General features: G+C 46.9%; 1 protein-coding gene across 1 annotated transcript in view; it reads left to right on the forward strand.

The window, feature by feature from the left end:
• Nucleotides 1–24,461, forward strand: part of PLXNA3 (plexin A3) — a 92,356-nt gene that overhangs the window by 48,119 nt on the left and 19,776 nt on the right. The window contains exons 4-10 of the mRNA XM_075834996.1: nt 141–269; nt 1,357–1,457; nt 15,684–15,807; nt 16,142–16,295; nt 17,868–17,967; nt 20,227–20,341; nt 23,196–23,396. Coding sequence (XP_075691111.1) covers nt 141–269; nt 1,357–1,457; nt 15,684–15,807; nt 16,142–16,295; nt 17,868–17,967; nt 20,227–20,341; nt 23,196–23,396 — 924 coding nt within the window. The remainder of the gene's footprint in view (nt 1–140; nt 270–1,356; nt 1,458–15,683; nt 15,808–16,141; nt 16,296–17,867; nt 17,968–20,226; nt 20,342–23,195; nt 23,397–24,461) is intronic.

A 24,461-nucleotide genomic window follows, 5' to 3' on the forward strand; every position in this document is an offset into this window, starting at 1 on the left:
TTCGGAGGATTGTAAAGAATGAGGAGCTCAACATTTGTAGAAACATGGGGGGGGGGGAGGTCCCCCGATACAATGCCTGGTCACACAAAGACCCCAGTGTCCTGCGGGCACTCACGACAAGTGTTTTCTTGCCTTGACAGATTCGTGTAGACAGCCCCGCAGATGCCATCTTGTACGACACCGCAGCCGTGGTGCCAGGAAAGCCCATACTGAGGGACATGGTGTTCAGCCCTGACTGGCAGTCTGTGTACATCCTCAGCGAAAAACAGGTGAGAGGAGGAATCCGGGAAAAGATCAAATTATAAAAGGATAAGTGATGCAATGAGGTCCCATAATATCATCCAATTGTGAGGCCCAGGATGACTTATTGGTGGCCGCCATTGTCGGTAATCTTGGCCGCTGTCAAACTGGGAGCTCAAAAATGATTGATACAATAAAACCGGCCAGGGATTGTATACACAAAACGGTTGTCGTTGAGGACAATATAGCAGATGCTCCCTACTTATACTGTGCCCGTAGGTGGCACTGCGTAGAATGAAAGACCCTCCTCTGGGTCCCGGTTAGAGGCTGGTCAAAGGTGCATTGTATGCTAATACATCCATCCCATTGGCCGATCAAGAAGTTAGGGCTCCAAGTGTAAAGGGCCTTTTACACCGGCCGACAATAGGCCGGTGCAGCGAGCGCCGATCAACGACACATCGTTGATCGGCGCTCGTTTGCTTTTTTCACATGGAGCTATGAATGGTGACGAGCGGTCGTTACTCCGATCGCTCGTCCCCATCCATTATTATCATGTCGGCAGCGCGTCTCCCTGTTTACACACCAAGATGTGCTGCCGACAACGATAATCTTTTAGTTTTTTAAAACGATACGATCAGTAGATGATCGAGGGTTTGCCCGTACATCTACTGATCTGCAGGGCAATTATCGGCAACGAGCGTTCTATGAACTAATCGCCCAGTGTAAAAAGGCCTTAAGACTGTTAATCATGTGATTTCTCTCGGCCAATCAGCCAAGAAGGACATGCTGATTAGCATACAGTGCGTGCTTCCTAATGCCGCCCCTTGCCCGAACTCTCGGCCCTATTTAATAGACGCCATGTTCCACATGACAGATCATAAAATCAGTCCGATCATTAACGATAATCATAGACCAGCTCGAGATCTTATATCGGAGGCCTGGCGCCATGTGCTGCCCGGTGACATAGAAACACAATATGTCCCTCGTTAGGGTGGTTAATTCTTACGAAGTTGATAACATGTATTAAAGTATTTGTCAAGGTCACAGAATTGCCGCCTCCGATATATTGTATGACGCAGGACGATTGAGGTTAATGAGCGTTTGATGTTTTTACAGGTCAGCCGCGTTCCTGTGGAGAGTTGCCAGAGGTATAACACCTGTAGAGAGTGTCTAGGGTCCGGAGACCCTCACTGTGGATGGTGTGTCCTACACAGCAGGTAATACCATAATACGATAATATGTTGCTGGAAAAAAGTGTGGCTGTATCGTAATTACATCAATATCTACATCCTGCCTAGATTGTATATGTTGGGACATTGATGTATTTGGTGATTCTCGGAATATTTCAGTAGTGCAGCCTCAGGCTTTGGGCCGGTAACTTCACGCAATCCTATCAAAACATAGGCAGTTTTTACTTTCTTGCTGTGAACTTTAGGGCCTTGCTGACCACTTATCTCAAGTATCTATCCTATCATCACCATGTGGGTAGTAGTAATAAAAATAAATAAATTATTAAAGGGGTTGTCCAATTTAGATAACCCATTTTTTAACACTTTATTATGGGTTTAGAGAGGGTGTCCTCTTTTCCTGTGTGAAGAACGTTCACAAAGAGCATCACTCGCTCTGGAGGATGAGTCCTGCGTTACACAGATAATGTTCCATGCACACGACCGTATATTTCATCCGTAATTACCGGCCCATTTGTTTATATTGGCCACGGACATCTTTCAGTTTTTTACGGTTGGGTGTTCGTGCTGAAAAAATGATAGACCCCATCCTATTCTTGTCCGTAATTACAGTACGGACTCTCCCATAGAAGCCTATGGGCGCTATGGTAAATACGGATATAATAAGGATGATTACGGATCCGTATTTTCAAACAGTTTTTCGGAATAGATCAAAATCCAGTCGTGTGCATGGGGCCTAAGCCATTGATATTAATGACCACTGTGTAATGCTTAGTTTCTCCTGTGGTGGTGCTGCAGGGAAATAAAACACTTATTGTCAGGTTTCTCCACAGATCACAACTGATCACTGGGGGTCCCAGCACGGAGACCCTTTGGAATCAGCATACCTCTAAGGCTATGTTCACACGCTGTGCTTTCAGTTGTTTTTCGGGGCATAAACGCCTCGAAAAATGCCTGAAAAAACGGAAGCTGAACGCCTCCAAACATCTGCCTGTTGATTTAAATGGGGAAAAACAGCGTTTCTTTCAGACGGGGTGTTTTTTTACGTGGCTGTTTTAAAAAACGGCACTTAAAAAAAGCCACGTAAAAAGAAGTGCATGTCACTTCACACTTTTTTGGAGCCGTTTTTTATTGTATCAATTGAAAAACCGCTCAAAAAAAACGCATCGTCTCTGTAGAATTGTTTTCCTTTTTCCGCTTATTCACATTCACAGCTAATAGTTTACAAGATATCCGCTAATGCGCGACTTAATTTATGAAAATGTTGTCTTGGCTCCGCCGATGACTTCGCCAGAGAGCCAAGACTCCACGTTTTCATAAAAATGAGACGCCGTCCTAGACAATATGTTGTTTTTTCCCCTCGTAAGTAACGCATTCTGTTAATGGTTTGTCGCTTCTGTAATTTTTATTTTTTTTCCAACTTCTGCCCGTGAAAGAAGATGATTGTTCAGTTGCTTGGCAATCTGGGTGATTAGTTGTGACATACAAATTCAGAAGGGGGGAAAAGTAAACAAGACGGTTTTGTGAGCGGCGTGATTGCGTTCAGGGCTTTTACATTTGATACGTTTAGAAGATTGCTGTTTATTGAAATGAGACGCATTTAATTTTGTCATGTGTCATGGTTTTTTGTGTCTCTATTTAGGGTTGCTAACTGGATTCATCAATCCGTGTAAATAGGCAGATTTGGAAAAAATAAAAAATGTTTATTCCCCCCTCCCCCCTCACATGCGTGATTAGTATTTCTGCGTTGGTGCAAACCAAAAAAGTTATAACCAAAAACGCAAGTTTTTCATACATATAAATTAAGAACGTTTCCCCTTTAAGAGAAAAAAAATCAAAACTGAAAGGGTTATTTCCATGACACAAAGCGATGGTATTTTTCTGTAGCCCCTTCATTCTCCCGATTAGTGTGGTATCGGCCGTCGGACCCCCGCCAATCGCAAACTGATGGTATATTCTACTTTGTGTGATGGGAATACCCCTTTTAATAGTGTGAAAAAATACTTCTATGCTCAGCCAAGCTGTGCAGATTTGACTGTCCATGCCTGCTGGGACTTGTAGTTCAGGAACAGAGGTTTTTTTCTTTTAAAGGGGACCTGTCACTAGGTCATATAAGTTGAACTGGTTTACTGACCTGAATAGCGCTGTCTCCCTGATTCCAGCGCTGGTTTTCTCTTTTTCCTTGACCCCCCCCATTCCAGAGATATGGCCCACCGTTGTGTTGCCTGCCTATATGGTAAATTGTCGTAGTTAGTTAACTGGGTGGAGCTATCTTCCCTGCCACTGATAGTGACCAATCAACACGAGGCAGCTTGGGGGTAGTTAATGCCCTGTTGGCTATCTATAGAAAATTAGCATAGAGGGAGCCAACACAACAGTGGGCCGTATCTCTGGAATGGGGGGTCCAGGGAAAAGAGAGAACCAGCGCTGGGGAGTTAACCAGTTCAACCGCATTTTATTTTTTTAAACGTATGACAATCGCTGACGGTGGAACCGTTTTTGCATTCTACCAGGCACAGCTTCATTTTTTTTAATTTTTATTTTATATATATATAGTTGTGCTACTAAAATTCCCCTGTGCCCCCTCGCCAGCAGTGAGCAGGTTGGTAGGCTGGCAGGGTGCGCAGCACAGGGTAGAGATTAGGACTGCGTGGCTGTCAGTAGAGGCGCAGGATTGATGTGCGTGTCTGGGTGTCTGTTTCTCTCTTTCCTGGCTGGGATTTAACAAGGAGGAAGTATTGTATTCCCCTTCCCCCCCACCCCGATGGATTTAACAGTTGTGTGTTCCCAGGTGAGGAGAGAGATTCTCCAGACTAGTCCGTCACACATCCCACATAGCAGAGCTCAGCCGGAGCCTTAACCCTGTGTGTGCCCTCTACCCGGGCAGTTCAGGTGTAAGCAGTCACCGGGAAGGGGGCAAAAAAAAACCCTTGTTCTTATAAATCCCCCGTCAAATTGTTATTCCTAAAGCACCAAGTGTTCCCTTTCCCCTGACCAGACCACCCCCCTCAGTATATAACTATCATTGCCTCATTAACTAGTCTGGAATGCCCCCTCACCCATTCATGCCTACCTTCCCACTTCCTCATCTATCCCCGGTATCTAGACTTTCTATCTGACCTGGAATGCTTGTGCCTGATGACACTTGTAGTTCTACAGCAATCAGCAAATCGTTTCCTTTTGCTTTGAGTGTTGGGCAATTTAGCGCACATAATTATCCCGGCTTTACAGCAGCCGCCTGGTATAGAGCACTATGTTTCTAGCTTCTCTTTGTTAGTAAAGCTGGCCATACACATTCGATAGTGGTCTGTTCGGCTGACAGCTATTCCTCCTACCTCCCCCCCCCCCCTCATACACATGCACACTCGCCATGTATTAATGGGGAGCGACTTATCTCCTGCAGGAACAAAGAATTGGGCATGTTGAAACCCAACTGCCCGATCCTACTCTCCCCGAACACCTGCCGCCAGGGGAAGAGACGGGAGCCCCATACTCATTAGATGATCGGCTGGTTTGGCTAATGCGTGTGGCCTCCTTAACATGTACGTAATGTAACGCTTCAGGCCCCGCGACTACTTCCTATTGTCTCCATTCACTTCGTACTCCGATATCGCATATACAAAAAAATCCAAACCCTCGGCGTGCGCGTGTTCAGCGTCTCCTGTAAACATCCCCCACCCCCAGATATTGAACAAATCTCCCCTCCAGTCATTTTTCTATTATGTGTGTGCCCAAAACATGCAAACAATATCCCACCCACTGAGACGCAGCCCCCCCCCCCCTCCAGTCATATACTTGGCCCCAATCCCCACATCTGCCCTAGGCAATGCCAAGGATTCTTGTAGTGGCATAAACAAGTACAACGGCCTGGCGGGGTCATTACACCTGCTCTCTGTGCCAGGCCGGGCTGCGACGTGCCATCAAGAGCTTGTCAATGCCACGCAGGCTTCTCTTGTGTCACTCACGTCTCGGAGAGGTGGGGAAGAGACCGCTGTTTGATGTCCTTTTATGAGACTCTCAGGCTGTCTGCTCTGGGCCAAGTCAGATTTCCAAAGAATGCTTTTAAAAAGGGGACAGCTGGTGAAGTGAGCGCGGTCTCGGGGAAATGGCTCGGTCGGCTGTCTCTTAGGGACGGCAGATTTAGTGCACCAGGATGTTTGACTATTGCAGGGTCTGTGTGAGCCCCCCCCGTCCCCCCCGGGAATCCCATATACAACCTTAATGGCCCCGATATCTGTCTGAACTGTCTCCTAGATTAGGTGGATTCAGCCAAACATAATTTGTAGCCTGACAGCAGTCGTAGGGCACCCAGCTCACAATGCCCCGTGTATGATCATATGTGGCACAGTACTACACCCCCCCCCCCCCCACCACCACCACCACCTAAGTGGGACAATCCGTATGCGTAGAGATCAGGGACGGGGGATACGATCAAATTTGTTTTCCGCATTGGCGGCACAGCCTGTGTTTGGGAAATCAATGGTGCTGAGACATTGCACTTTGTATGGACACCTGTACAGCCTGTCTGCCAAGATACCCATTGGCATTAGCCGGCTAGTGCCAGATTTTTTTAGCTTTTCCGTTCCTCACCATTTTCAAGATTTTCATCTACTGTCCGTGAATGAAACGGTCTGAAAACCAAAGGAAAACCCTTTTAATAGTGTCCTGCTGTAATAAATTGGAATGACTGAGGGTGTACTCGCATTCCTACAGCGGGTGACTGATCGTAGTCGATCAATCCACTGATCGCACAACAAGAAATCACACCTGAAGCTTAGACTCGAGTCTGACTCGTCTACATTGACTGTCTTAGAAGATCTGCCGCCTCTCCGGTCATGTCTATTTTAGTAAATACTAGTATTCCCCATGAAATAACAGTTCTGGAGCATCTTTTCTTAGATCTCTGCGTTGCGCTGTTCCTCTATTATTCCTCTTAGAAATGTATGAATAAATTGACAACTGGGTGTTACCATTCCCAATGTGTCCCTACACAGTCACTCTGTCAGCACTGATTGGACAGTGTCAGGGACACCCCAACCCAACTGGTTACCCCCAGTTGTCAATGTATTCATTAATTTCAAGGAGGGGTAACAGAGGAACGGTACAATGCAGAGTTTTGATAAAATATGTTCTAGAATTGTTATTACATGGGGAATACAAGTATTTATTAAAACAGACATGTCCGGAGAGGTGACGGGTCCTCTTTAAGAAATCCTTACACCTGTGGACTCTGAGATGTCTCTATTTGTGGGGACTGTCTCTCCGGCAGTAGGAATGATCCTACTGCATTACATGGTGTTGTATGGAGGCTACAGAAGGGTAGACTGACCGGCCTCGTACTCTCGCTCAGAGACCTTCCATGGTTTGGTTTGGTACTTCTCTCCCTCTCATAGTCTACGTTCCCTGGTTGTAGAGCGGTCTCAGAGACTGCAGAGCAGAACTCTCCCTGTGTCTTCTTCATGCCCCCTCCTCATTTTTCCATCCCTCAGATGCGGTGCTGTGACGAGGGTCTGGATTATCAGCCAGCTCCACACTTCTAATCCTATTAGGAGGGGCACAAATCCTGTTTGGAGAAGCCTGATCCGCTGGATGTGGCCGGGGAGGGTCCGCACACACAGCTGTGCAACAAAGTCCCCTCAAGGCCATCTCCACAGTCCTCCTGCTTCACCTTCTGCTGCCCAATAAATCAGCATTTTTCTCCGCACCCTGGGCCTGGTTTGTGGGGCCCTGCTCGCCACCCTTGCCCTGCTTTGTGTTGCGCCCCCTCTCACACACGAGCACATGTCCCTCATTGTAACATAAAACCCTGAGTAACGCCAACAAGAGTGAGATCCCGATACAACAATGCCGCTTTTGTAGGGGAATAAGGACGACCTGGGGGCCTGCATAGATTTGAGGGGGTCTCTGCCCACTGCCGCTGTATAGTGCATTGTGTGAGCTTCTCCCCGCTGTTTGCCTCACAGCAAAATTTCCATTTTTCATGCAGATTCTTTTTTTTTTTGTCCATTATATTGTGTCCTGATCCGTCACTGACCTGGTGAGCTCGCCATCTAATTTGGTTTGAGGTCTGGTAAGAAACAGATTCCATATCTCATAATTCATTCCTAGGTGACGGCCACTACAGCTTCTACATGGATTGCCACCCAGCTTTTCCTGGGTACGGAGTGCCATATTTGTCTGAGAAAGTGACCATCGGTGTGGTCGGTCAAATTTGATCCTTATCGGTCTAACCCAGCTTTCCCAGACTCCTGCATTTCACATCTGCCTAGTATTGCAGCAGTAATAGATGTGGGGGCTGTAGATGCATGTTACTGGGGTTGCACTGGGTGACTACACCTGTTGATGCTGTCATGGTGGCGATATTGGTTGTCACCCGTGCTGCCGCAGTCTCCATAGTTGTGCAGTGACACTTCCGCTCGCTCCTGTATTGCTATATTTTTGGGGAAATTTAAAGGGTAACTAAACGTTAGACAAACTTCTGACATGTCATAGTGACACTTCAGAAGTCCGAGCACTGAGACCCCCACCAATCACGAAAACAAAGCTGCTCGTGTGAGCGCTCAGGCGCTTCGTGTCTGTTCAGCTTTTTCCGGAAAGCCGATGTAGCGGTGTACAGGCCCATAGACTTTCTATTGAGTCCGTACACGATACATTGACTTCCGGAAAAGGCCGAACAGAAACGAAGTGGCTGAGTGTTCACACCAGCGCTTCTGCCACTTCGTTTTAGCGATTGGTAGGGGTCTCAGTGCTCGGACCACCACCAATCCAATCTTCTGACATGTCATTATGACATGTCAGAAGTTCGTCGAACATTTAGTTACACTTTAAGTAGGTTTGGGCCTTGTTCACACAGTGCAGGTTTGCTGCAGATTTTGCAAGTATTTTTGAAGCCAAACCCAGGTACGGAGTCTAAACAGAAGAAATCTATAAAGGCTTTATATATATATATATATAGGTCTGCTCTCCTGGATCCAATTCAGCTTGTGGTAAAAAAGATGCATGCAAAATCTGCACTGTGTGAATAAGGTCTCATAGAGGGCTTATGGCTCCATTGTGTCACTGTCCGTTCTCATCCTGTTTCTCTGATACCCCTATCATCTCCTCTGTGATTAGGACACCCCCCCTCTGCTTCTTCCTGCCACTTTCCTCGTCTTCCTCTCTTGCCTCCATCAGTCTTGTTACAAGCCGCCTTCGCCAGCTGAGCAACCCGCTTTCTGTCATCAGCGCCCTTCTTGCCGTCCACTTGTCAGGTTCCTGTGTGTAAGACATAAATCTTTGTGTGATCTCAAGTGGTGATGTCCCTGTCACCTCCTCACAGTAGTGTGTGTATATGTGTGTGTGTGGTTGCAGGTAGTGGTGTAACAGTCTCTAGGCCTCCAGCCTGGCGCTGCCCATCTTCATGCTGCTCATATGAACAATGGGATAAGCAGCTGCCAAGCAAATCTGGCGCCGCTTATATCAAAGGATTAGCTTGGTTAAAACCCATGTTACACGCCCTTCTTTTGGAAATTGGCAGGGATTGAAGACGAATATGTAAAGTGTATGGCAGGTTTAATGCCCACCTACATTTTTCTAACACGTATGGTTTATATGGCAGTAAGCGGTTTTATTAATCTCCATTTAGTGGCAATTCTTCGTGGTTGTTAGGGACATGCTGCGTGACAACCAGCCTGTCCGTTATAAAGTTCACCTCCGCTCTGGAGGACCAGTCCTGCAATACACAGACAACCCACTGATATGTATGGGCACTGTGTAATGCTTAATTTCTCCTGTGGAGGCGCTGCAGGGAAATAGAACACTTACTGTCAGGTTTCCCCACATCTGATCGCTGGGGGTCCCAGCAGCGGGGGCACTATGTGATGATCTTATTGTCAAGGACCCTTCTAACAATTTGGCATTGCCCAAAGCAAAGCATTGTCCCTTTAAGGATAAAAAAAACTTGCAAGTCCAGGGGTAAAGGTGGAGGAACAAGATGGATTATAAATTACATATTGAGATGGAGGGAGACTGTAAGGAACGGAGAGATTTGATTTATTGACTGTTGCGTGACCTTCTGGAAGCTTTGATTTATGGATTTCTGCAGATTTGTGTTCCTGTGCTCTGCAGCCATGTGTTTTATGTCTCCTGACGGAGGGGGCTGCGTACGTATAACGACCAGGGCAAAGTAGAACAGTGGTGGCCAATGAAAATCTCCTGCCGTAGCCATTCTAGGCTAGCCCCCTCCTTTTCTGGCATCTCTCGCTCATATAACAGGTGTTTCTAGTCGTCCAGTCGCTGCTCTCAACACTACAGCTGTCGACCGTTTCCAAATTCCAGCTCCTCCTGCCGTCACTGGACGCACAGCCATGGCGGAAAGAAGTGAAAATCCTCTCCTGAACGCCTGCTATCTGGAGAATATCAGACCCTGGGGTTTTGTAAAGCTATTGAGATAAATATTTAAAACATTGGCATGCCCCAAACACGTACATCCACAATTTAGGTTATTTTATGCTCCAATCCCATCCAGAGCAGCTTTCAAAATGCTGCTTTTCGCCCTTTCAATCAGACTTGATTTACGGTCCGTCATATGAAGAGTGACCCGAAAGTTTAGCTTTAACTCTGGCTCCCACAATTCACTGGTACTAGCAGTTTTGCATGCAGCTCTGGATGTGAATAGAGCATAAGACTAGAGAGAGTTCAATATCCGGATAAGATCAATAATGCAATTGGGTTTAACTGTAGATCATTTCAGACTTGTCCATGACACAAGTTCGACGATGTCATCCGTTCAGGTACCCAATAAATGGTGGAGCCCGTCTCTGTGAATTGCGTTTAGCTCAGATATCGGGGTTTTCAAGATCTCTGCTTGCAGACATTGAATAAGAACCTTCATGGTGTACTTCTGGAGGATGAGAGTCTTTCCTGGTCATGTGGTAGTCACCCAGGTGCACAGCTCGTTACTAGACCGCTCTCTGACAACTGTACCGAACCCTGCAGCTGTGTGCACCTGACACAACCTGAACAGATTTTCATCCTCCGGAAGGTAACGATCGCGGTCGGCCCATTCCAGTCACTTTTATACATATTTTAAATGTCAGGTTATCGATGCCAGCTGTTACCCCACCCGCTGAAGCAGCCGCCCGGTATAAACGCCCACCACAAGACCCGTCCAGCGCGCCTTTGATGTCCTCACCACTAAGCTTGGAATTTTCTTAATCTTCGGCGTGAAAACTGATACTGGAGCTGGAAGACTCTCCGTTAATATCCCGCGATCTCTTATTCTATTTTTTTTTTTACTGTCAGTATAATTCATAGGATCCCACTTCAGAGGTCAAATCCCTTAATGGCCGGGCCGCCTCTCCTGATAATTATATCGCGTCCTCATCTCTTGTATTAAACGGCCGGGCTGTTAATATGATAGTAAATCTTACGCTCTGTCCTTTCACACCAGGCACGCTGCCCACCAGACAACCCTCCCTGTCAGCACCCTCCTTCCCCCCCTCCCTGTCAGCACTTTGGCCTTATTGCCCTCTCCCCCCCTCCTTATGAGGGTGATTAAAGCAGTTGCGTAGACTGCCCATGACCCTACACAGTCCGCCTGTAATATATGACTATGGCTTTCTCCAGCTATTCTTCCTCCGGGGAGCAGGAAGTGGTGGCGAACAATAGGGCAATGTGGGTGATCATTCAGTCCGGGCACATCTAGGGGTCATACATTGTGATCCTATTAGGATTTGTAGGACGCCTTGTGCTAATAAAGTCCTTTATACGCAGAGTTCTTCCGGTCACTTGTGCTGAGGACAATGAGGCGTGAACATCGGGGGTCTGCATTACCCCCCAGAGGTTGGGGTCTTGGCTATTATGCGCTAATGGTGGCCGGCTGTTCACGGAGACCTCTGCACTGCCACCCGCCATGACACTGCCCTTTTCTTTTGTTCGCCATGAATCGTGCCAGGGTGAAGTTTAATCGCCTGGTCAATGCACAGGGGACTCATGGGAGACTCATTGTCCAAGCTGAGAATTCTAGGGGCTAAAAATTAATGCGAAACCATAAAACGTCATTCACACTCGTTGATGGACGAGGAATGTTTTACGTGTGAGGCCTTTAGAGCGCTATTTCCGTTCGTGATCGAAAAAGAAATAGTTTCAAGAAGTTGTAGAGGTTTTGAAGACATGGCTTTCTTTCGAATACAGCGCCACACTTGCCCACAGGTTTTGATTGGTATTGCAGCCCAGCTGCATTAATGTTAATGGAACTGTGCTGCAATACCACACACAACCTGCAGACAGGTGTGGCGCTGTTTCTGGAAGAAATCAGCCAAGTTTCCGAAAGGGATGTTGACGTCAGTCAGTGAAATTCTCGCTTGTGAGTGGGGAAGGGGATATTGGTATAGATCAAGGAAAAAATGGAGAATTTTGCAAACTGAATTTTTTTTACTTATTTTTCTATTAAAAAAAAGACAAGAAAAAAGTTGCAATCCCGGCTGTATAGTGAATATATAGTTACGTACTTGAATCAGGGGGGTCCAACAGGTGCCGGATTATCAAATATTCCAGATTATTGGGGAGGCGTAGAAAAGTACCGTATATACAATTGAGGGTAGAGACCATGGCAGCGAGATTATGAACTAAAACAGCCCAAAATAAATCAATTCATCTGAGAAAATGATCAAACGTCTCTCAATCTTCCGATTCCGGATAATAAAGCCGCTACTGTTAGAATTTCCGGACGATCAGGTTCCGATTAGAGGACGTTTTCTGTGTGTAGGCAGAGAGAAGCAGCCGCTGGTAACATGTTCATTTTAGGAGAGATGAATTACAATAGAATATTACACGGCGTCTTGCCTGCACAGGTGTCTCTGAGGGTTGTGTCTAACCGTTGCGTTGCCTGAGGCTCCAACCGAAACCGTAACATCAGTATCAGGATAGCGCTGATTATAGGAGAGAAATGTTCACACATGATGATCGCAACTCCCAGGGAGGGAGAAGCCACCTGCAGCGAGCACCAGCGCTCCTCTTACACGTTACAAGAAAACGATTAGTAAGAACTGAGCCCCGAAATTGTTACCCACCATAAGACGGATGTTCATTCCAATACCACGATCATATGGACTAACAACAACTCTGATCACACATTTCAGTAGTCACTTTTTCATACATTACTTATCCTGTACTGATGCTAAATTACACTCTGTATTTTACTCCAGATCTGCACTCACTATTCTGCTTGTGGAGTCACTGTGTACATACATTACATTACTTATCCTGTACTGATCCTGAGTTTCATCCTGTATTATACTCCAGAGCTGCACTCACTATTCTGCTGGTGGAGTCACTGTGTACATACATTACATTATTTATCCTGTACTGATCCTGAGTTATATCCTGTATTATACTCCAGAGCTGCACTCACTATTCTGCTGGTGGAGTCACTGTGTACATACACTACATTACTTATCCTGTACTGATCCTGAGTTACATCCTGTATTATACTCCAGAGCTGCACTCACTATTCTGCTGGTGGAGTCACTGTGTACATACATTACATTACTTATCCTGTACTGATCCTGAGTTTCATCCTGTATTATACTCCAGAGCTGCACTCACTATTCTGCTGGTGGAGTCACTGTGTACATACATTACATTACTTATCCTGTACTGATCCTGAGTTACATCCTGTATTATACTCCAGAGCTGCACTCACTATTCTGCTGGTGGAGTCACTGAGTACATACATTACATTACTTATCCTGTACTGATCCTGAGTTACATCCTGTATTATACTCCAGAGCTGCACTCACTATTCTGCTGGTGGAGTCACTGTGTACATACATTACATTACTTATTCTGTACTGCTCCTGTTACATCCTGTATTATACTCCAGAGCTGCACTCACTATTCTGCTGGTGGAGTCACTGTGTACATACATTACTTATTCTGTACTGCTCCTGTTACAACCTGTATTATACTCCAGAGCTGCACTCACTATTATGCTGGTGTAGACACTGTGTACTTACATTACTTATCCTGTACTGATCCTGAGTTACATCCTGTATTATACTCCAGAGCTGCACTCACTATTCTGCTGGTGGAGTCACTGTGTACATACATTACATTACTTATCCTGTACTGATCCTGAGTTACATCCTGTATTATACTTCAGAGCCACACTCACTATTCTGCTGGTGGAGTCACTGTGTACATACATTACTTATCCTGTACTGCTCCTGTTACATCCTGTATTATACTCCAGAGCTGCATTCACTATTCTGCTGTTGGAGCCTCCTTTTACATTACATTACAGAGTGTGGAAACGTTTTCTCCGCAGTTTCTTATATCTTCTTCTGGGAAAGCTGGGTGACTATCTATATGACCACCTTTACAACTCCCACAGTGGTTCTTACCCAACTTTCCAGACTCCTGAAAGGCACTAGATATACAGAGATATTGGAGCTGGACTAGTATCCCTTCATGCCTAGCTAGATGTCCAGACTAGAGTAAATTGCTCTCACCCAGCTTTCATAGAATCTTCCTAGATATGGAGCGATACATCCCCTGGTCTTACATTGCTGTGTATCGTGGCAGATTTCCTCTGGCAACCCCTTTAAGTGCGGCCATATTGGTTTTCATCCAGCTTTCCCAGGCAGTACTAAAGTTGGCGGAGGAGCCGGGACTTGTGTGTGCCGCAGTCTGATCTCATGTACTTGTGTGTGCTGCGGTCTGATCTCATGTACTTGTATGTGCCGCAGTCTGATCTCATGTACTTGTGTGTGCCGCGGTCTGATCTCATGTACTTGTGTGTGCCGCGGTCTGATCTCATGTACTGGTGTGTGCCGCAGTCTGATCTCATGTACTTGTGTGTGCCGCAGTCTGATCTCATGTACTGGTGTGTGCCGCAGTCTGATCTCATGTACTGGTGTGTGCCGCGGTCTGATCTCATGTACTTGTGTGTGCCGCGGTCTGATCTCATGTACTTGTGTGTGCCGCGGTCTGATCTCATGTACTTGTGTGTGCCGCGGTCTGATCTCATGTACTTGTGTGTGCCGCGGTCTGATCTCATGTACTGGTGTGTGCCGCGGTCTGATCTCATGTACTTGTGTGTGCCGCGGTCTGATCTCATGTACTTGTGTGTGCCGCGGTCTGATCTCATGTACTTGTGTGTGCCGCGGTCTGATCTCATGTACTTGTGTGTGCCGCGGTCTGATCTCATGTACTTGTGTGTGCCGCGGTCTGATCTCATGTACTTGTGTGTGCCGCGGTCTGATCTCATGTACTGGTGTGTGCCGCGGTCTGATCTCATGTACTGGTGTGTGCCGCGGTCTGATCTCATGTACTTGTGTGTGCCGCGGTCTGATCTCATGTACTTGTGTGTGCCGCGGTCTGATCTCATGTACTTGTGTGTGCCGCGGTCTGATCTCATGTACTTGTGTGTGCCGCGGTCTGATCTCATGTACTTGTGTGTGCCGCGGTCTGATCTCATGTACTTGTGTTGACTCCAGACTTCACATTTCCTCGCTCGGCTTTGTTTATGTGGAGACATAATTAGTTTTCTTTCCTCCACGCGGCCGCGTTACGTGATGGTGTGAAATCTGCTGCGGTTCTCACACGGCTCCGTCACATACAGGTGTGAAGTTTCTGCATTCAGGTGTGTTTATATGAACGGTGACACGTTTTACTCCACGCTCGTACGCTCGCTCCGATATTCACACCTGACGATTACACGCCGATGTGGAGGGTATGACCTAATTCACAGCTGTGAAGAAAACACGTTCTAGCCTCTAAACTGTCGTAATAAATGGGTACATTCAGACGCTGGTGGTGGCGTTTCAATTCCTTACCATTTTCAAGATATTTGCTTGCTGTCAGTGGATGGAAATATTCTTGTTTATATCCCAAGATTATATCCCCTGTACATAATTAATGTTTCTCACAGCTGAAGGTTTGCTACAATTGTTTCCAGCCTAGCTAATCCTCTGTGAGCTGCATACAGTAGCACCATAAATCCATCCTAATTGTTTGCTACAATGTATCAGCCTGGAGTCAATACTGTTTATCTCACAGGGGATTGTCTAGACGGGATACAATAGTGGCAAACCCTCACCTGTGGGAAGTATTAGGTGTGGACTGCTTTCCAGCTTCTGGTAGTCAGCAATGTTTCCATTCACAGACAGCAATCCAAGAACTACAGCTAGATCATATGCAGGTAACATAGTAGATGTTAGAATTCTGTTCCTGTTGTATCCGCTCGTGTCACTACTGTTGAACTTTTGCACGCAGGTGCTGCCGAGAGAGTGAGTGTGAGCGAGCGTCCGAGCCGCATCGGTTTACCAGTGACCTGAGTCAATGTGTCCGCCTGGAAGTGATGCCCAATAACGCCTCTGTCAGTGTCCCCGAGCTGCTGGTAAGATGGGTGCTGCACACAAATGCTGCCGAGCTGACTTTGCTGGATGCAGCCGAGCTGACTTTGCTGGATGCAGCCGAGCTGACTTTGCTGGATGCAGCCGAGCTGATTTTGCTGGATGCAGCCGAGCTGACTTTGCTGGATGCAGCCGAGCTGACTTTGCTGGATGCAGCCGAGCTGACTTTGCTGGATGCAGCCGAGCTGAATTTAGCACATATCAATCTGGTATCACAGTATGTCATCTGTGGTTTTACATAGGACTGCAGGTCCTGCATTAGTACTACATTACATTATTAGCATTTTGTCTATTAACTGTGTCTCCTGCTCTTTCCAGCTAAATCTGTCTGTGCGCAATGCCCCGGATCTGTCAACCGGTGTCACCTGTATGTTTGGTGACTTGGCGGAGAGTGATGCCGTGCTGGGAAATGGGACCATCCAGTGCTCGTCCCCTTCACTGCGGGACATTCCTGGGATTACCGGAGGACAAGGTGTGTTAACATTTCTCTAGCGCCAGATATGCACAGCTACTGCTGCAACCGTAGTACATCTTAAAGGGGTCCTTAAAATTGATGGCCTAGGTCCGCACCTCGGCTCCCCAGCTGTTTAAAGGGGCCGGAGTGCCGCCTCCTCTTCATTGTTTACCTGGCGCAGCTCCGTATTTGTAGTTGTGGCGGCGCATGGTATTACAGCCCACTACAGCTTCACCCTATTCAAGTGAATGGGACTGAGCTGTAATACCTGCCATGGCCACTACCACAAGTACGGAGCTGTTTCCTTGTAAACAATGAAGTGGACACTCCACTCCGCTGATCGGTGGGGGTGCCGAGAGTCTGACCACCACCGATCCAATATTAATGGCCTATCAGAAATATAGGCTATCAATTTTAAAGACCCAGGTAACCCATTTAAAGGAGATTTCCGCTCTCCTGCCCCTGAAGTGTCGCGCTTTATTCTTTCCTCCGGTTAGTACTTGAAGGGGTCATGATCATTTGGTGTCAGGTTTCCTTTAAGGGCTGCCAAAATTGTAGTTTTGAGTGAATGAAGCGTAATGCTTGTATAATGAAAATTCAGAAACTTTCTGATCTACTTTGTGTTTCAATTTCTTGCCATTTTCAAGACCTGTTTGTCAGTGAATAGAAAAGTTGCTGAAAACTCATAAAGTCTTCGTCCTGCACGCATCTGTGCGTGTGCTAAAATTTTATCCAATCTTGGTAACGCTCTGCTGCGCCAAGTAGATCTGTGCTGGTTTTCAGCCTGTGGATGTAAACAAGACGTTTCCTGTTCACTGACCGCAATCCGAGATCTTGAAAACTGTGTTAGAAAGTTGCAGAGTTTTCCATGATACAATTATTCCGCTTTATTTACATAAGACTTTTGCTGAATACGTCATTCTATAATGTCGACCGGGTCACGGGATCCGTACACTTTCCCGTATAGCAGTGTGCGTCCGCGCAGGGCTGAATCATACTCTGCTATTCTCCACCAGCCTCACACATCATGCCGTCGCTCCGCATTCATCCTGTACTAAACCGTACCCTGCTGTTCCCAATATAACCTCCCTCCGTCAATGATTGCTGCTCCTTCTCCGCCTGTCCCGCTCCTTGTGTCTGCTGTGCCGTGCTGCATTGTACCCTTCTCGCTTGTTTCTATACCCCTTGGGGCATATTTATAAAAGCTAGTGCAAGGCGATCGCTTGGATCTTGCCCATAGTAACCGTTCAGGTAGCAGCTGTCATTATTTTAGCCTGGTTACAGAATTAGAGGATCGCTCCAGGCAAAACTGATACACTGTGATATGTCTAGTGCAGGGCTTTAGGGGGCGGAGCATCACAATTTAATTTTTGTCATTCTCCGCCCCCTTAGGCCCTCCACTCTGTACAACAGGATGTCAGGTTTACCTGGAGTGTTCCTTTAGGCGGGATGTTCTGTTCCCCCCTGACAACACCTCCACTTTTTCTTGGCGGTAGTTCTCCTTTAATAACCCCCGTTGTCTGGGCACGTGTCCGGTCCGGCAGTCGACTCCACGACCCCGATACTTATGATTTTGTGTCTGTATTTCAGGAGCTCTGCACTCCGTCCAGCTACATCTGAAGTCTAAGGAGACCGGCTTGAGGTTCGCCAGCACCGACTTCGTTTTCTACAATTGCAGCGTCCTCCAGTCGTAAGTTTATAGGGGAGGGGGTTCCTCCGGTTCTTTAGTGAGGCTTCTACTACAGTCCCTCATTGACAATTGCAGGAGAATCGCTCACGTGTTCTGTAAGGCCGGGGTCCCAACGGAATTGTGTGTGGAAATGGCGCAGCATTTACAGGAGCAGCAAAGTGGGTGAGATTTAGTAAATCTCATGCCCCCGCTGCAGGGAAAAAAACGCAGCGTAAACGTTAATAAACCGACCTGCGGTGCGGAATTTAATTTCGCAGCATGTCAATTTATGCTGCGTTTTAGTTGATTTTACGTTGCGTAGCCAAGTGTTGCGGCGTATTCACAGCGATTACTCCGCAAAAAACGCAACTACGGGTAAAAATAATCATGCTTACCCAGAACTCCCTCCTTCTTCCTGCCGTCCGGCCTCCGGGGATGACGTTTCATCCCATGTGACGCGGTAGCCAATCACAGGCTGCAGGGTCACATGGCCTGCAACGTCATCGTAGGAGGCCGGACGGCAGGAAGGAGTAAGTATGAACGGCTTTCTAACGCAGCAGAAATGTGGTGCGGTTTTCAGACGGAATGTACTGCGGGTTCCAGGTCGGACACGCTGCGTGATATTTTTACACAGCGTACCCGACCCGTGGGTATCCGGCCTAAAGCCGTGTATAACCTGCTGGCTGCGGAGCCACAACTTTTTAATCTAACCAGTCATATCAAATATTATGGGTTTGTATATATAGAAATTCACTAATCTGCTAAATTATGGTTTTCTCTGCTTGCAGTCACTGAATGGAAGCATTTACATTTAGGCCTCGTTCACATCTGCATTGGAGACTCCGTTAGAGACCTCTGTCGCAGATCTGGCTGATAATACTGGAAACAATAGCGCTGCGCTATTGTTGCTGGTAAAACCACGGCCCCCACGACGGAAACTCAACGGAGCACCTTAAAGTCAATGGGTTCTGCCGGTGGTGTCTGTGGTGCAACGGAATCGGCGTTTCTGGTTTTTCCCTTGTTCTGCTTCTCTGACGGAGCAGAACAACAGAATGCGAAACGTTAGTGTGAACATATCCCTACATTGAGTGACTGAAAACCCTTACAGACCTAATACTTCTCACATCTGCGGGTTTGTTACAATTGTTTCCAGTCTAGACCATCCTCTGAGTCAAACAGAAAGGGCCTAATTCTTGGCGGATACATTTTAGCAATTGTAACAAGCAAAAATGACCGGAGAGAAATGTGTTTTGCTCACAGAGGATTGTCTAGACTGCATGCAATTGGAACAAACCCTCAGCTGTGAGAATTATTAGGGTATGTTCACACACGTCCAGTTTGTTCTAGAAATTTGGGCAAATCTGGAATGATTTGAATGGGGTTGCTTCTTCAGATGTAATGAAAGAGTTGCACAAATCGGCCACGTGTGAACGATACCCTTAGGTCTGTATGGGTATTTAGTCTCTAGAGTAGTGTTTCCATTCACTGACCGCAATAAGAGATCTTGAAAATCAAAAGACATAGTAAATTTGATAGTTTGTTTTATAAAAATATATAGTGTAGTGCCCATCAGACCAGCACGTTGACGTTCTCCAGTGTTCGCGAGCTGCGTCTTGACGTTTCTCCAGTGTTCGCGGGCCGCGTCGTGACGTTTCTCTGGGTCGCTTCCGCCGGGTTGAGTGTTGCTACATCATCAGGCGATAAGCAGCAAAATGGAATTAGGAAGAATCCGTGTACAAAGCTTTATTTTTTTATCCTCTCTCCTCATTCTGCTGCTGAATTGTAAATGGCGCTAAACCGTCTGAAGGTGCCGAAAATAGACTCTGCGCCTATAGCGATTAGCATGTGTGGAAATCTTGCAAGCACCGATGTCACTTTATTTAAGAAATTCAGAAAGGGGGCACTAGACGAGGTAAAGGGGGTGGAGGACATTTATCCTGCGCTTAGCCGCAAGACTGACCGGTCACCAATTGGGTCCCTCGGGCAACAGGCTTCTCGGGTCTATTTATTATCAATACCTTGCTACAGTATTATAGGGTGTCCAATGTAGCGTAAAATCCACCTCCTGTCTAATCAGAGGCTTAGGCTGCTGCTTTGTCCACCATGCTTTACACTGCAGCTTTGCTTTTGTGTGATTGGCTGCTATTAGCTTTGCAGTAAGTCAGTGTTTGGAGAGCTGTAACATCCATCCTATTGGCCCTGCTTTGGGGATTTAGACCCCCCTGTGCTTATTTATTCATAAGGCTTCTGCATGATGAGAGTTGTTGTTCTCTTTTGCAGGTGTCTGTCCTGCGTGAGCAGTCCGTACCCGTGTCACTGGTGTAAATATCGACATATATGCACGCACAATGCGGACGAGTGCTTCTTCTTGGAAGGACGAGTCAACAACACCGACGTATGTACCGCTTTATATTCCAGGTCTGTGGGGTGGGGTGGGGGGTTGGGATCCGGTTGTATAAAAAGTCCTAATAAATCGGTGTCTCCCGTGCTGCTTTCCTCCATTTACCCTTCCCACAATGGATATAACCCCGATTCTTATTCCCGATAAAGAAGCTCTCACTCTCCCCCTCCCCCGCACGTGTATACCTTGTCAGCAAGTTCCAGTGCCAAGCACTGGTGTCAGTGAACGAGTGCGAGATTCACACAGAGCAAAGTGTCAGGGGTGGCGGGCGACGTGTTTAATCATGAGCTCCCGACTCCCCGTTTCCTCACCTCAGGAAGGGTGTCAATCGCTCCTGAACAATGCTGTATACTCACCACGGATATACAGAACCCAGACACCGCGCAAGGCATCCAGATTCTGCCAACATCTCCCCGGTATGCTGGCGAATGTAATACATTCAGAGGGAGGGGGGGGGGGTGTCGGAGAAGGAATCGGGGAGCGCAGGATTTAACCCCTGTTTTGATTATTTGCACGGGACATACAGCATGATTACGCCTGGTTTATACAATATATTAGGCAATCGCTTGAATGGCAATTCCCCGTGATTATCATTGCGTTATATGCGTGGTAGCATCACGACGTATCGGTCAGAACAGAAGCAGGTGAGGCGTAGACGGTCATAATTCTACCAGCATTACGGCCGCCATTACAGCTCCCGTGGGTTTTGCCACCCAGCTTTCCTAGGCTCCTGAGTGGTGGATCTGCCCGGGTTTTGCAGCCATAGCTGTCGTTTCTTTACGTAACCAAACAAATTTGCTATGCAGGGGTCTTGGAAAGTTGGGTGATTACAACCCCCATGTGACCTGTATGGAGGAAATATTGGCACATGAGATACAGAGGTGATCATGGGGGTGTCCGATCGGTCACCCCATTATAGAAAGTCAGCCATTGCTCCAGCCTGAAATGGCTGATAACAGAAAACGATAGATCATAATCCGTCGCACGCCACAGCAGGAGGTAAGGCTTTGAAACGCGGGCACTAGAGGGTTAATAGAGGTTTGGGCGGCAGATTTGATCCTTTTTTGGGTCCACGCTCTCCCCGTAGCGAGAGATTTACATACACCCAGCCCAACCTAGATCTAACCCATGTAGATTGGCTGCGAGCAGCAGAAGACAGGACGTGTTTCCATGGTAACCGGATCCTTCCTGAGCATCTAGCCGTAAGTAGGTAGGAGGCGGGCGGCCCCTCATCCTTCTCTGCTTATCTCCTGGGGGCTTCAGGAGGAGGGGGGGGGGAGACGAGGAAGGAAGTGTCTGCAATTACGAATGCAACAATGTAGCAATAATACAGTTATTACATGTCGGGCAGAATATTACCGTGCGCTGTATACAGTGACCTGATTATATACAGTCCTTAGAGGGGCCGGGTGTATCGGCCTATTTACTGCGGAGCTACCATGGTGAATGAGGGTCCACTACAAGTGAAGAGATCTCAGCGTGTCGGTGGTTAATGGAGCGTGCAGAAAATAAAGAAATTAACGGGATTATTATACTGTTGTGCTGAAAGCGCGCTCGGATGTTTCCTTATCTCCCGTGCACAATAATGGAAAGTGCGGTGCATTCGTGACCGGAACCGGCGCCCCCGAGAGCTCTGAATCGGTTGGTCCCAAGCAGAAGGAATAAATGTGGGTTGTGTTTGTCAAAATTGGCCTGTGTGTGGCCCTTTAAGAAATGACATCCAAAGTATGTGCCCACAGTGAGCGGGTGCAGGTAGTCGAAACGTATGAAGGGGGGGTCGTTCCCAGTAAAGCTTCTTCCCTCCCCCTCCTCTCACTTCCATACTGTCTGAGGAGGGGGGGGGGTATTAATTAGGAAGGTAATGCCCTTTTATATAAAATGCATTTTTTCTTTCTCTTCTGTATCGATTTGTAATTTCCGCTCCATCTGAAACCCCACCGTGCCATAAATATGCCCTTCACATTTATGTGCTGCCATGAGAAGTGGCAACAAGCTGAGATTTACATGGAAACGCTCTTTTAAACCCATAAAACCTAAAAGCCGAGATCGTCGCTCAGTCTCACGTGCTCCATTCCAGTGACATCATATCTGTCCTCGCTGTGTCCTCCCGTAGACTAGAACCAGATTACAGGAGTAGTGTTTAGTGCAGCCTTATACTATGGGATATAGAACCAGATTACAGGAGTAGTGTTTAGTGCAGCGTTATACTATGGGATATAGAACCAGATTAGAGGAGTAGTGTTTAGTGCAGCGTTATACTATGGGATATAGAACCAGATTACAGGAGTAGTGTTTAGTGCAGCGTTATACTATGGGATATAGAACCAGATTACAGAAGTAGTGTTTAGTGCAGCGTTATACTATGGGATATAGAACCAGATTACAGGAGTAGTGTTTAGTGCAGCGTTATACTATGGGATATAGAACCAGATTAGAGGAGTAGTGTTTAGTGCAGCGTTATACTATGGGATATATAATGAGATTAGAGGAGTAGTGTTTAGTGCAGCCTTATATTATGGGATATAGAACCAGATTAGAGGAGTAGTGTTTAGTGCAGCCTTATACTATGGGATATAGAACCAGATTACAGGAGTAGTGTTTAGTGCAGCGTTATACTATGGGATATATAATGAGATTAGAGGAGTAGTGTTTAGTGCAGCCTTATACTATGGGATATAGAATGAGATTAGAGGAGCATGAAACGGCTGACACCAGGGAGCAATAGATTACATTGACCTGTTCATAGACTAGGGAACATGTTGGTTGCCCCTTATTGCATACCTATTGAACTTGTCTTCAGATCTGCGATCACTCACCCCTCTTTCTCTCCCTCTCATACGTCTTGCAGGGGTGCCCAGAGATTATACCCACTGGTGAGATCCTGATACCAGTTGGCGTGGTGCAGCCAATCACTCTGAAAGCCAAGAATCTGCCGCAGCCACAGTCCGGGCAAAAGAACTATGAGTGCGTTTTCAACATCGAGGGCAAGGTTCAACGTGTTCCAGCCGTGCGGTTCAACAGCAGCAGTGTGCAGTGCCAGAACACCTCAGTAAGTGGCCGCTACACAGGTGAAGGCGCTGCATGCAACAGGACGGAAATCTGGAGTCACAATCTGGATGCTATTATGGCACTCACAATGGGTTGTCGCACTGCTCACATTTCTGCATATTAAGTCTACCTCCTCATAACGTGATATTTGCCGCTCACGCATGTCACTGCATAGCCAGTCATAGCTATTCAAGGCTCTAGGAAATCTGTGGGAATTGTAAAGGTCCTTTTACACCGGCCAATATGGGCTATTAAAACGAGCGGAGATGAAAGAGACGGCTCATTGATCGGCGCACGTTTGCTCCTTCCACAAGGATCTATGATCGGTAATGTATGGGCACGAGTGATCGCTACTAGGACCGTTCATCCCCCTACGTTATCATCATGTCGGCAGCGCGTCTCCCTGCCAATGACGATCATATTTATTGCAGCAGAAATGATACGATCAGCCGATGAACGAGCGTTTTCTCATTCTACTGATCGTCGCCATGTTTACACAGGGAAATTATCGGGAACATATGAACGCTGGTTTGCCCGATCATTGGCCCGTGTAAAAGGGCTTTAATGGTGGTTGTCACCCAGAACTACTTTTCCTTAAAGGGGTTTTGTGGGGACCAATAATTATTATCAGTGTAGTCCCTGCAATATGTGATACTCGCTAATCTAGATTCTGGTCCCCGTCGCGCTAATTCTGAGATTTTTTTATAGCGCTGCCGGGGGACCGGACGTCTAGTTGCACAGCCTTTTTTGATGATGATACGACATGTGACCGACCCCGCTGTACTCCGATGTGGCAGTAGTACAAAGAGTACAGCGTGGACGGTCACATGGCGAAGAGTCGTATCGTCATCGAAGAAGATGTTTAAGGAAAGATGTTCTTTATTGTCCACCACACAGAATATTAACACCTCCGTAAAGTTTACCCACAAACCGGGTAATATCACCTAAGTGAAGCGACACCACATACAATATGAACGCCTCAGCGAGCCGAAACCTTACAGGATGGCGCCCAATAGCAGAAGAGAATGGAAATCGCACATTAGTGTCCACCTTTGTTATATGGTGG

This window comes from Rhinoderma darwinii, chromosome 8 (genome assembly GCF_050947455.1).
Source record: "Rhinoderma darwinii isolate aRhiDar2 chromosome 8, aRhiDar2.hap1, whole genome shotgun sequence".
In the NCBI taxonomy this organism is placed as follows: domain Eukaryota; kingdom Metazoa; phylum Chordata; class Amphibia; order Anura; family Rhinodermatidae; genus Rhinoderma; species Rhinoderma darwinii.